Source organism: Nilaparvata lugens, chromosome 7, assembly GCF_014356525.2.
Source record: "Nilaparvata lugens isolate BPH chromosome 7, ASM1435652v1, whole genome shotgun sequence".
NCBI lineage: Eukaryota > Metazoa > Arthropoda > Insecta > Hemiptera > Delphacidae > Nilaparvata > Nilaparvata lugens.
The window spans coordinates 45,283,004-45,294,774 of NC_052510.1; the positions used below are offsets into that span (position 1 = coordinate 45,283,004).

The window sequence follows — 11,771 nt, forward strand, 5'->3', positions numbered from 1 at the left end:
GGAAGTCGCATTTGTTCAAATGCTAATTGATGAATAATTATTATTAAACTAAAATTCCAATTAAATGTTGTAAATCACCCCGAAGACTTCTGCTACTGCAAATATTGGCAACAGGGTAAACATCTAGATGGGAATTCGATGATCGCTACCATACAAAAATTATTTGTCAGCCCGGGAATCGAACCCAGTACTGGGTTCTGACAAATAATTTTTGTATAGTAGCGCTCGTCGGATTTCCATTCAGCTGTTTACCCTGTTGTCATTGCAGTAGCAGAAGACTTCGGGGTGATTTACCAATAATAGTGTATAGATTTATTTATACCATCATTGGTGATTCACAGCATTCAATTCGGAGTTTCATTTGATAATTAATAATTAATATAGGGGCACCGAGCTTCGCTCGTTATTTATTTATTGATAAACAGAACACAATTCTTCAAAATGATTGGGGAAGGACAAACAGGCGCAGCCCAAAACTGTTTCTTCCCCGAATTTTGATTTACACACTATTATCATTGGTCCAAAAAGTAGGTTAGGATTTTACTGTTATTCAAGAGTCTCTAAAACGAGTAAGATACATGATAGGAACTTGCGATTGGTCTCAAATGAAAGAGAATTACATGCTCTATAAGCTACGTTGCCTTAAACCCATCTTGCAACTGTTGAGACTGAGAAAATGAGGAAAATATCGCAAATTTCTTGATTTTTTAAATCAAACTTATCTTACCTCAGGATTATATTTTTACAAAATTCATTCACTTCGCATGAAAGAGGAGATTCTGTTCTTCAAATCAAGACCAAGTACCATTTTTTTATCATTTCGGGTTACCGAGATACACAGTTTTGAATATAGAAATTGGACATTTTTCTGTGTATTTAAATAGGGGCTAAAATACACTAAAAGTGGATTCTATTTCATCAAATTTTAATTATGATACATGATTTAGAACCGCTTTGACGAGCTGAGAAGAATGAGCTGTAGTACGAGGAGATTTTGATCCTGTCAAAAGTTATAAGTGTTAAAAGTTTTAATCCTTGACGTATCCTTATGACGTACCCCCCACAAGTAAATACTGAAATTAAATGTTTTTAACGGGTGATTATCATAGAAAATAACCCGCGTGTGATGATTTCAGCCAAAATATGTATTTTTTTGTTAGGAAGGCCTTGAAAAGGTACTATAATGAAAAATTTGTATTTTGGCTGTAGAACATGATTTTCTATTTTTGGGTATATCCCCCCTCCCCCCACTACTAAATTCGAAAATTCCTAAGGAATCCTGTTCATAATGGATTGTTCTTTCACGTGATGTGTGGTTTTTTATCTTTACTAGAAAAATATCCATGTTGTATTGGGTAGAAGTGGTAGGTTTGCATAATTTTGAAAACCCCTTAAAAAACCCATTTTTTGAAAATTCGTAGCTCCAGAAACAAAAATGGTAGAATCCTGCGCGGCCACCCTATGTTTTGGAAATTTTATTCTCTTTAATTTTGTCGAGAATGATTTTTCTTGAGAAACTCAATGTTCACGAGATAAAATGGGAAAATTGAAAAAGGTCCGAAATTTTGGGGGGTGAAGCCGCCCTCTGGCGTGTAAGCAAATTTCAGATTCGAATTCAGCGCCCCAAAATACATATTATAGAACCGTCGAGAAAAATTATTTCGGGGCTCTTTCCTGAAAAACGACCATTTAACTGGACTAGTAAAATAACTTTGAATATTATGATATACTCTAATTTAGAGTGATAAACCATGACATGTCAACAAATCAGATTCTTTTGATAGAGTCTATTAAAAAATTCTAGATAATATTTCTCGCGAGATACGGTAAGCTGATTTAATGATTACATAGCTGATCTCCCAAACAGGCAAACGCATCTTCTGTTATCGACAGACGACGAAATTATCATCTGTTCTTCCAAGGATGAATTATCCTTTTAATGTCCTTCAGCGAGTTTTCCCAGAGATGAGACCTAGTGCAATCGAATTTTTATATCATAAACCTACTATGTCCCAAATTTAGTGAAAATCGTTAGAGCCAGATATAAAAATAACCAGATATTATGAAAATATAAACTGACATACAGAAATTGCTCGCTTAATATAATAGAATAATAATTATCAATAATTAATAATTTCGTTTTATAATTATACTCTAAGTGGTTATTTTTTGCAGAACCGATAATAATTATTGAGACTAAAATAATGAAGATTTTACAAGGACTCGGCCTTTTTAACACACTTGATGCAGGCATTTTGTTGACACTCTTTTCTCCACCGCCGATATCTACTATGTCTCATAAGAATGATAAAATTCTAACAATCCCATTATCTCTCCCGTGGAAATATTATGACGGTTGTTGGCAGTGATTGTATCCATATTAGAGACATCAGCTATCAATTTAAAAGCATGTTAATGCTTTGATGCAGACAAATACGTTGTGATAATGTAAAAAAGGTACCTATCGTAGTGTTCAAGTATAGTGATTGAGTCCAATTCATACTAAATCCAATTCAAATCCAATCTACTGTATACTACGGTACAGTATAATATCTACAGTATGATCATAATTATCCATTATATGACATAAAAACCGTTGCTACCATGGCAAACTCACTGAATACATCTGACACGTTTCGAACTAGATCCCTGAATCTTTCCATCTTCCTATTTCTCTCTATTTTAATCTTCAGTAACTTGCATTTCTTCATTGATCCTTATCTTTTGATCTCTCAATTGAAAAATTTGAATTATTTTTTCATGAAGAGGAACCAACCAGAACCTCAGACACATAAAATAACATGAAGAGTGTACGTAGTTAGGGAGTCTAAACATTAAAAATACCCCACAAGCCAATTTACAATATAGTTTCATATTGAAATTGACAGCGTCCTGCCTTAGAATATGGCTTTCAGCTGGAAGATGTTGTTGGCTGCGGCCCAAAATAACAAACAGATATAATTATAAGAGGAAATAAAATTTGGCGAGAGAGAGTCGATAGCATCTCCTACTTATTGTCGGGGTTTCCTAAGTGAATAAAGGCAGTTCTATTGGGGTTTGTATGGTGCGAGAGGAAAACTTCCAAGTCGCTACAAGTTATGTATGTCTTCAACAATAAACGGAAGGCCATTCGTTACTGGGCGAACAATATGAACGGGATGATACATGCCTTATTAAGCGGTGAAATGATTTGCTTCCAACATTAAACAAAATAACTATAGAGTGGGTTGTTTTCATTTTGGCAACAGTCCAGCTGGTAGGGTGCTCTTCCACTGTTTAGAGTCCTCAGACCTTTCAGTCCTTGAGAAGGAACAAAAGAGGGTTTGAGGCACGACACTAATTCTAAAAGCCTTTCATTAACATTTTGCTCTCTAATTATGCTCTAATTCTATCAGTGGCAAGTTTGCTTCATTAAACGTTTAAGTGATAGTTCTGGTTGGCTCCAGTATCAGATAGGTTGGTATGCTTTGAAATCAAGAATCAATAATTTTTTATTGTCACAAACAAAATTGCATTGACAAAAGTCACTTTACATAAATATCACAATATTAATACTTAGGATCAAGTACATGTCAGATTATTACATTATAAAAACTATAATAAAATTAAAACTCATAATATTATGGATGAGAGTAACTAGTTAAAATATCTTCAACAGAGTAATAATAATAATATCGAGTGACCTGGCTGGCTCAGGTCTGGTGTCAGAGTTTTCAGGTCGCAACTGATCAATTTCAGGGCCTCTGACATGACCTAACGACTGCTTTTTAGGCAGCCGGGACCGACGGCTTAACGTGTCCATCCGAAACACGGGAGTGGCCCGAGATAAATATCAGAGTAAAATGCTCTCTCCTTTAACCATTTTCTTATAATATATTTGAATCTTTTATATTCATAATTTCTAACTTCAGGTGATAGAACATTGAACATTTTCACACCAACATAGCTATAGCCTACATTTTTTGCGTCTTAGCTAGCCTAACTCGACTTGGATCAATCTGAGTGACAGCTCTTATGTTCATGCCTCAGATAGAATTCACTTCAGTATAGGAATAGAAATTCTTTCCAACATCGTTGTTTATGAAACATGCATATAACTAGGTACAAGTATTTCATTTCAATATTCTGTACAAATATTACAATTCGAACTGGATTCTGAATTCATTACGAAGTGAGCTTTTCTTAAAACATTTTTGATTGAACCCATTATTCAAATTTCATCTGGATGTGAGTGCAGTGATAAAAATATACCACGTTTCACATTCAAAATATTTTGAGTAATATTCTCACATTTCACTCCATTAGCCTCATTGTCGATTTCTTCAGTGAAAAATCTGGTGAGGTACACTCACACAACTTTCCTTGCTCATTGATCTATAAGCCTCATTAACGAGGATAATTTAGGGGAATAACAATATGCCGATTGGCGGCTAAATAATTAAAACTACGATTATACTATTGTTATTGTGTTCAGAGTACATTATCCTTTGTTTGAATTATGAAATTTGAGGATTTTTTAAAAGTTGTCAAAACAGCTGTTCTACAAATAAAATATCGACATGTGTTCTTTTGAATAAACTGCTGTACCTCACGCACGAGAAGGAGGTTACAAAGTAAATTTCTCAAGGATGGGGTGGACACCCTGTTAATTTCTCAGGGAGGAGACTCATGCCAGTTAATAGAGCTGATATATGACTATGAAGGGTATGAATTTGAAAAAAATCGGTTAAATAATTTTTGAGAAAATCGTGATAGAAATTCAACAAAATTCATTTTTCTCAGGAATATTACGGAGCTCCTGCAATTTTCCCAGAAATGAGACTCATGTCAGTTGGTAGGGCTTATAAATAGCTATCTAGGGTATAAATTTGAAGAAAATCGTTAGAGCCGTTTTCGAGAAAACCCTGAAAAACATGTTTTTTTTGCCATTATCCGCCATTTTTTCCGCCACCTTGAATTGAATTTTATTGAATTTCTTATTGTCGGATCCTCATGGTATAAGAACCTTGAGTTTAAAATTTCAAGTCAATCGGTTTATTGGGAATGGAGTTATCGTGTTCACAGACACACACACACACACACACACACACACACACACACACACACACACACCACACACACACACACACACACACACACACCCAAAAATCATTGAAACGTATAGAAATCAAGAAATTGGGGTACCTTAAATTTTTTTGGAAAGCAATACTTTCCTTACCTATGGTAATAGGGCAAGGAAAGTAAAAATACCTGAATCTATAACTGTATCAGCAGAAATACACACATATCTGCTATATTTCAAACCATTTTTTTCATCACGCTGCAGTGAGTAGGACTCTAGAATTATTATTACTTATATTCGAAGACGCCTCTTCACATAGAGGTCGACCTTCAATCTGCTCTGTCATCCAGACTGAAGGCCGATCTCTTACATGTAGACAAAACTATTTGACCAAATCAGAAATGGCCTATAATAACAACATTTCTTATTTTTGGTTTCCTGGCCATCTTATGAATTAGACTGAAGGCTGATCTCAAGAGCTCTTTCAAGAATGCTGAAAATATGAAATTTGTAACCATGGGCTATTCCTGTGTTGGTCTCATGGTTTGGTCTGGTCGCGTAAGATTGGAATTAGTCTGGCTGCCGGATTGGACCGATAGAATGTAGGATGATCTCCACACTACAGTCTTAAAAGTATTTATTATTGTTACATTACTATGTAGTACTGGTGTTGTCTCTCAAAACGAGTATGGTGATCCTACTATGTAGTACTGGTGTTGTCTCTCAAAACGAGTATGGTGATCCTACTATGTAGTACTGGTGTTGTCTCTCAAAACGAGTATGGTGATCCTACTATGTAGTATGGTGTTGTCTCTCAAAACGAGTATGGTGATCTACTATGTAGTACTGGTGTTGTCTCTCAAAACGAGTATGGTGATCCTACTATGTAGTACTGGTGTTGTCTCTCAAAACGAGTATGGTGATCCTACTATGTAGTACTGGTGTTGTCTCTCAAAACGAGTATGGTGATCCTACTATGTAGTACTGGTGTTGTCTCTCAAAACGAGTATGGTGATCCTACTATGTAGTACTGGTGTTGTCTCTCAAAACGAGTATGGTGATCCTACTATGTAGTACTGGTGTTGTCTCTCAAAACGAGTATGGTGATCCTACAGCTTTGAAATTATGCTGGAAGACATGATGATATTTGAAATTAATTTGTAATTGATTAATCACAAAGTAATATCAAAAGAACGCAGCCCAATCGAGAATACTTTTAATTTTTTACACTCATACAACCCAACAGAGAATATTATATTTTATCTATCTTTCATCGGCAACAAGTAATATTTTTTGTAACAAGAATTGATGAATTCAATGTTGAAGATTGGGGTTGATGTGTTTTGTCTATTTGTCAAAAATGATCTTAGTAATTAGCAAGATCAGTAATTATTGTAAGCTACTGTACTTACGTCGTGAGGCCCATTGGAAGCTCAAGTAATAAATTCAGGTGGGGTGGGACTTCCTGCAATGGAAGCACAATGGATGTGCTTTACTGCACATCGAGTAATGAAATCATTGAAATAAATGTTTGTTTAGATTCGAGTCTTATGTTTTTGATGTTAATAGAGTTATGTTTGTTGTGTGTTTCAGTGACTACTCGATCAGCACACGTGTGGACCGAATTGCGGCCTCCCAGCAAGACCTGAGCCGGCCTCTCTGACATAGGGAGGACACAGTGGACAGCAGTCACCTGATGATCACTTCGCACTCCAGCGACCTCTAGCATCAGCCTGCCACTACCAGTGCCCTCACAACACCTCGCTGGTAAACTGCAATCCACTGTTGTCCGCCCGCCCGCCCGCCGCGATAACCACTTAAAAAACGTGTAACCTGCTGAAATTAAGTGTTATGCCATGAAAATAATGTGTTACATACGGTACTGCAAACTTAACGTCAAATACTGGAATAATGTGTCAATGGGAACGATGTTTTACGTTTGAAAAGAACTGTTACACGCTGAAAATAACGTTTTAGGTACTGAAAATAGCATGTCCAAATTTTTAAGGACTTGAGTGTTTCCACGCCACTCCTCCGCTGAGTCATTGCCTTAACTCAAGAAAAGACTCGATAAATTATTTGTTTATATGATAGAAAAAAACAAGAAATTACGCATTCTTCGCCGACGGCTTCCTCAATATTGATATTCTAACGTGATAAATCACGGAACTACGTAAACCATACAAGACATTCTCGACGATTAAGATTACGCAGTAAAGTCTTAAGTCTCAACCTCGTTACCAAAGACCTGGAATAATCGAGAAAATTATTTTTTTACAATTCGCTTTTATTTGATGTGTGAAAGCGCAGAGACTGGGTGTGAATATGTTGTTGCATGCACACAATAACTTACTTGTACATTAGGAGTATGATCATAATAATATTTATTGCAATTTTGATAACACAGTTGGACCCTACAAGGTGTAAGTGGAAGTATTGTATGAATCAACTGCGGCAATTTTTCAATTCAAATTATTCATTAGAATCTCATTTAAATGTTTGAATCCATCAATGGGGGATTATTCTAGAAACTGTTTGAATAATGATCATTTATCACCAAATATAATCGTTCAAGATACCGTATTGTCAAGTGAGAATTACAGTAGAGCCTCAATACGTTGAATCTGGAAAGAACAAGGTGAAATTGTCCTTCGAGATCAACAATAAAATTATTAAACAGATAAATTGAGATTTTGATATGAGATGAGGACGTCGAAAAAGAAAATTCCCAATGATTTGGAATACAGTAAGTTGTAGAAATAAAATATTCAAAATAACTTATCATTCCTCATTTCTATGCATTCTTAACATGCTTAAAGAAAAATGCACTGAGCAAAAAATACGTCATAAAATTTGAGTTTGAGTAATAATTGAGGTTCAACTGTACAGTCAAGCTTCCATAATAGAGTAATATAGATAATAATCTGCATACTACTCGTTCCAGGTGGAGAATCTCTCTAACTTATCACAATTTGAAATACAATACTACTGCGCCACCTAAGGTTATTTCAAACTTCAGTGAATGTATGTAGACTATCTCACATTTCTAGTTTGGTACTAGAGAAATAAGAAAAGAAACTGATCTTTTTTATCTGAAAATCATTATTTGAATATTTTATCTACCACTGTACTGATTAAACGGATTGATAACAATTTTAGAAAATCAATGAAACTCAATTACCAGGAGTGAAATAGAAATGAAATAGCAAAATGAATCTGTAATGAGCATCAATTACTAAAATGAAATAGAATTACGGTACCAAAAGTGTGCACTTTAAGTTTGATAAAAAATTCTTCAAAGGAATACGAAAATCAATGAAACACTACACAGGACACAGGCATTTATACCATTGACAATCGCAGGTAGTAATAATAGAAATTATCATAGGCTTTCCATAGATTCGACTAAATTATTTTGAATTTATAAATTTTCGTAGTTGAAAGCAGAGATATTTGCTTAGTACCAACATCAATACGAAAAAGAGAGGTACTAGGTAGTTTTTTAGTTCATCTGATAAGCCTCTCATTTATTATTATTGTTTTTCTACAAAAATGATTGCATCTTCTTGAACCAAGGAGGACAGTTACACTCTGCCAACAACTGATGATACATTGCCGCCTTGAAGGATGCAAGCTATTTTCAACAATGGACTGCATTATAATTGCCAGAAATTCATTAGGTTTGTAGAGTGAATATTGATGTTGTGGATCTTTTTCAAAATTAAAGAGACTTGAAATATTCAATTGAATTCTTTGACAATATCTCAAGTCTTTTTAATTGCCAGAAATTGATCGTTTTCAAAAAATGATGTTCAGGAAACCGCTTACTTTCTCACGTCATTCAGCCCCATCAGTTCAGTATCATTACCACATCTTAAGAGCTTTTTCGTGTGTTACACCTTTCAAACTTTGTGAGTGAAGTCAATCACTTGATTCTTCACACAATTGGAATAAATTATCCATCCAGCAAGTGAACTGCCAAGTTCTTTATTATAAGTCCTTAAAATAAGTTACCACTAGAAAATCGGTCGTTCTCTCTTGGAATTCCGTCTATAATCTTCTGCTCTCTTGCTTCCATTCCAGTTTGTCTATCGCTCTCTTACTATCTTCATGCTGTCTATTGCTTTTCGTGACTTCTGTAATTAATTGAAGGGAATTTATGGGTATCCAGTTAGAATTCGTCACTAGGGACTAGCCAGTAGGAGGCTTTAAGCGTTTGCTGTCTATGGCGGAGCAGAATGAACAGAGCAACAAATAAATACCGGGCATTGATTGTAGGGTCTCCTTGGGATTTGAGAATCTAGAATGGCTTGGCTAGTCTTTCCTACAGTCAATATGGTTATATAGTTACTGTAGTCTTTCTTAATGCAAAGTACAATTCCCTAACTTTGCAATGCATGTTATCTCATGAAGCACAATCATTATTAAAATATTGTTTCCCTGGAGATATATAACTTGGAGATAATATTTATACACTTGAAAATGTACTACAATACAGTTTCATATCAGTTATATATTTGCAGTTCATGCATAATACCCGTTTGGCTGTTAATTCAGTTGTATAACAATTGTTGTTGAAATTTAATAATCATCAATATTTTGTTAAATTTCAGATAGCTCACAAAACTTATAATTTTCACATCTCTTGTTTATTCTAGTTTTTCCAAGCTAGCTTAGCACTTATAAGTTGGTATGCTCTAATCTGGAATTTGAGGAACAGATTAAATTTTTTCTATTCACCTGAACTATGAACTTCTAATTATTTAATCTTTCTCAATCGCAGAAAGTTGATGATACTAATTCGAACTTTACATAAAAAGTTGCCACAAGAGATTAGGCCCACCTTCAACTATCTCCCCAACAAACAATAGACTTTAATTCCTTCTCCGTACTCTTTGGATAACGATACTGCGTTGTTCCACTTAATCGTTCTCAAACCTCATGAATGGAAAAATATCAGAAAATTATAATTATAATTGATCATTTAAAATTTTCAAAATTATAGTTATTGAAGTAGCTATCAATAACAATAATTATTCAATTCAATGGAATATACCATTATTATTCTACAAATCCTGCAATAGTAACATTAATAGCCATGAATAAATAAATAAATTCACGATTTCAGGCATAGTAGTTCAGAGCTAGAAACACCTCAGAAATCTTAGAATTTGTAATGACATATTACTATCTAATGAGATAATAATCCCACCTTTAAAAATGCTTTTTGTATCATTTATTGTATTTTTATCACAATTTTACAACGGAAACAACAGGTGAAATTCGAATATGCTTCCTTAACATAACAACAAGCAATTATGCAAAGTTAGTCAGTGAGGTTCAGCCAATTCATTTAGCTTGTTAGAAGAACAGTTTTCAAGAAAACTATTCCTCCATTTTCAAATCAAGCATACCTACCTATATAACTTTATGAGTTTCTTTGTTTATCCAACAATCTTATTCATTGTTTCCAAAATCAATAGGATATCGTTTAAAATTAGTGAAACTCCATTCCTTGATTAATTCAACCACATTTAAATCCAGGATTGAATGGTATTATTTTGAAGCTCCAATTCCACGTTTATGTGAACTATTCCAAGCTCATCTCGGATCAAGAAAACCAGTTTTGAATAATGAATTTCATATACCTAAATGATTATTAAATATACTTTATCTGCTTTCAATTAATTCTCAATCAGCAATATTTCATGAACTGTACGTAAATTAATCCATCAATATTATATTCAGATATATTTATGAAATTAAGTATTAGATGTGCTATTGCAATGAGTTTGATGTTTTGAAATGTGGATTGTGAAATTCTAGGCTGTAGACCCAAGACGAGCATTTAAATGATCATGACCAAATTTAATAATTGCTCAATATTGTGTTACAATGATCTATTCCAAACGGTGAATCATCATTTTGGAGTGGTAGGTACGGTACTTATAAAACGAGCTAAAACCATCAAATTCAATTGAATAATCAATAATTATATTGATTGGTTTCAAAATCATTCATTCATATCAAACTACTAATGTTGATGTTGGTATAGGAAAATGATTATTAATCATTGATCGTGGGATAATAAAATATTTTTCAGATCATTAAACAATTCCAGGTTTGAAATAATCGTTGATATTTAGAATAAAGCTACACAATAAAGTAATTAGCTTACTTGAAGAATAAATTTATTATTATCATCACAAGTAGATTCGAATATATTTTTGACTACAAAACAAACAAAGATTGTCTATCTTTCCGGAAATTATTAATTATCATTATTATTTACAAAATTACTATTTATTTTAAGAATAGTAATTTTAGAAATGAATTTTTATTGTATTATATAGCATTGTTATTACACAACAAAACATATTAAATTCATTTTTCACCTGTTGAATTATAATTTTCGATAGTATTGGGTGTAGTAGATCATTATGAATAAGGAATAATTTTATCCAGTTGAAATGTTTTAAAAATTCTATCATTTTTCTCTCTCTTCTGGATGAAGTTGATGAGAAATAAATTTTGAAAATGGTTTTCATTATTGTAAAAAATAAATGTATTTATATTATTTCAAATGCTTCGAGTAGACTACCAGTCTAGTCTACAAACAAAAATTGTTAGAATGAGAAGAGAAAAAATATTGTCAGTATAATAATATAAAGTTATTATGTATAAGGAAATACAGTAACTTAAACAGAAT

At 33.6% G+C, this 11,771-nt stretch overlaps 1 protein-coding gene across 2 annotated transcripts in view; it reads left to right on the forward strand.

The window, feature by feature from the left end:
* LOC111059291 (protein tipE) overlaps positions 1-11,268 on the forward strand; it is a 116,897-nt gene extending 105,629 nt beyond the window's left edge. For both annotated transcript variants that reach the window (XR_005571836.1, XM_039432873.1), the window contains one exon: positions 6,656-11,268. Coding sequence is in view for 1 of the 2 variants with exons in the window: in XM_039432873.1 (XP_039288807.1) it covers positions 6,656-6,725 (70 nt within the window). In the remaining variant the exon portion in view is untranslated. The remainder of the gene's footprint in view (positions 1-6,655) is intronic.
* Positions 11,269-11,771: the final 503 nt, after the last annotated feature.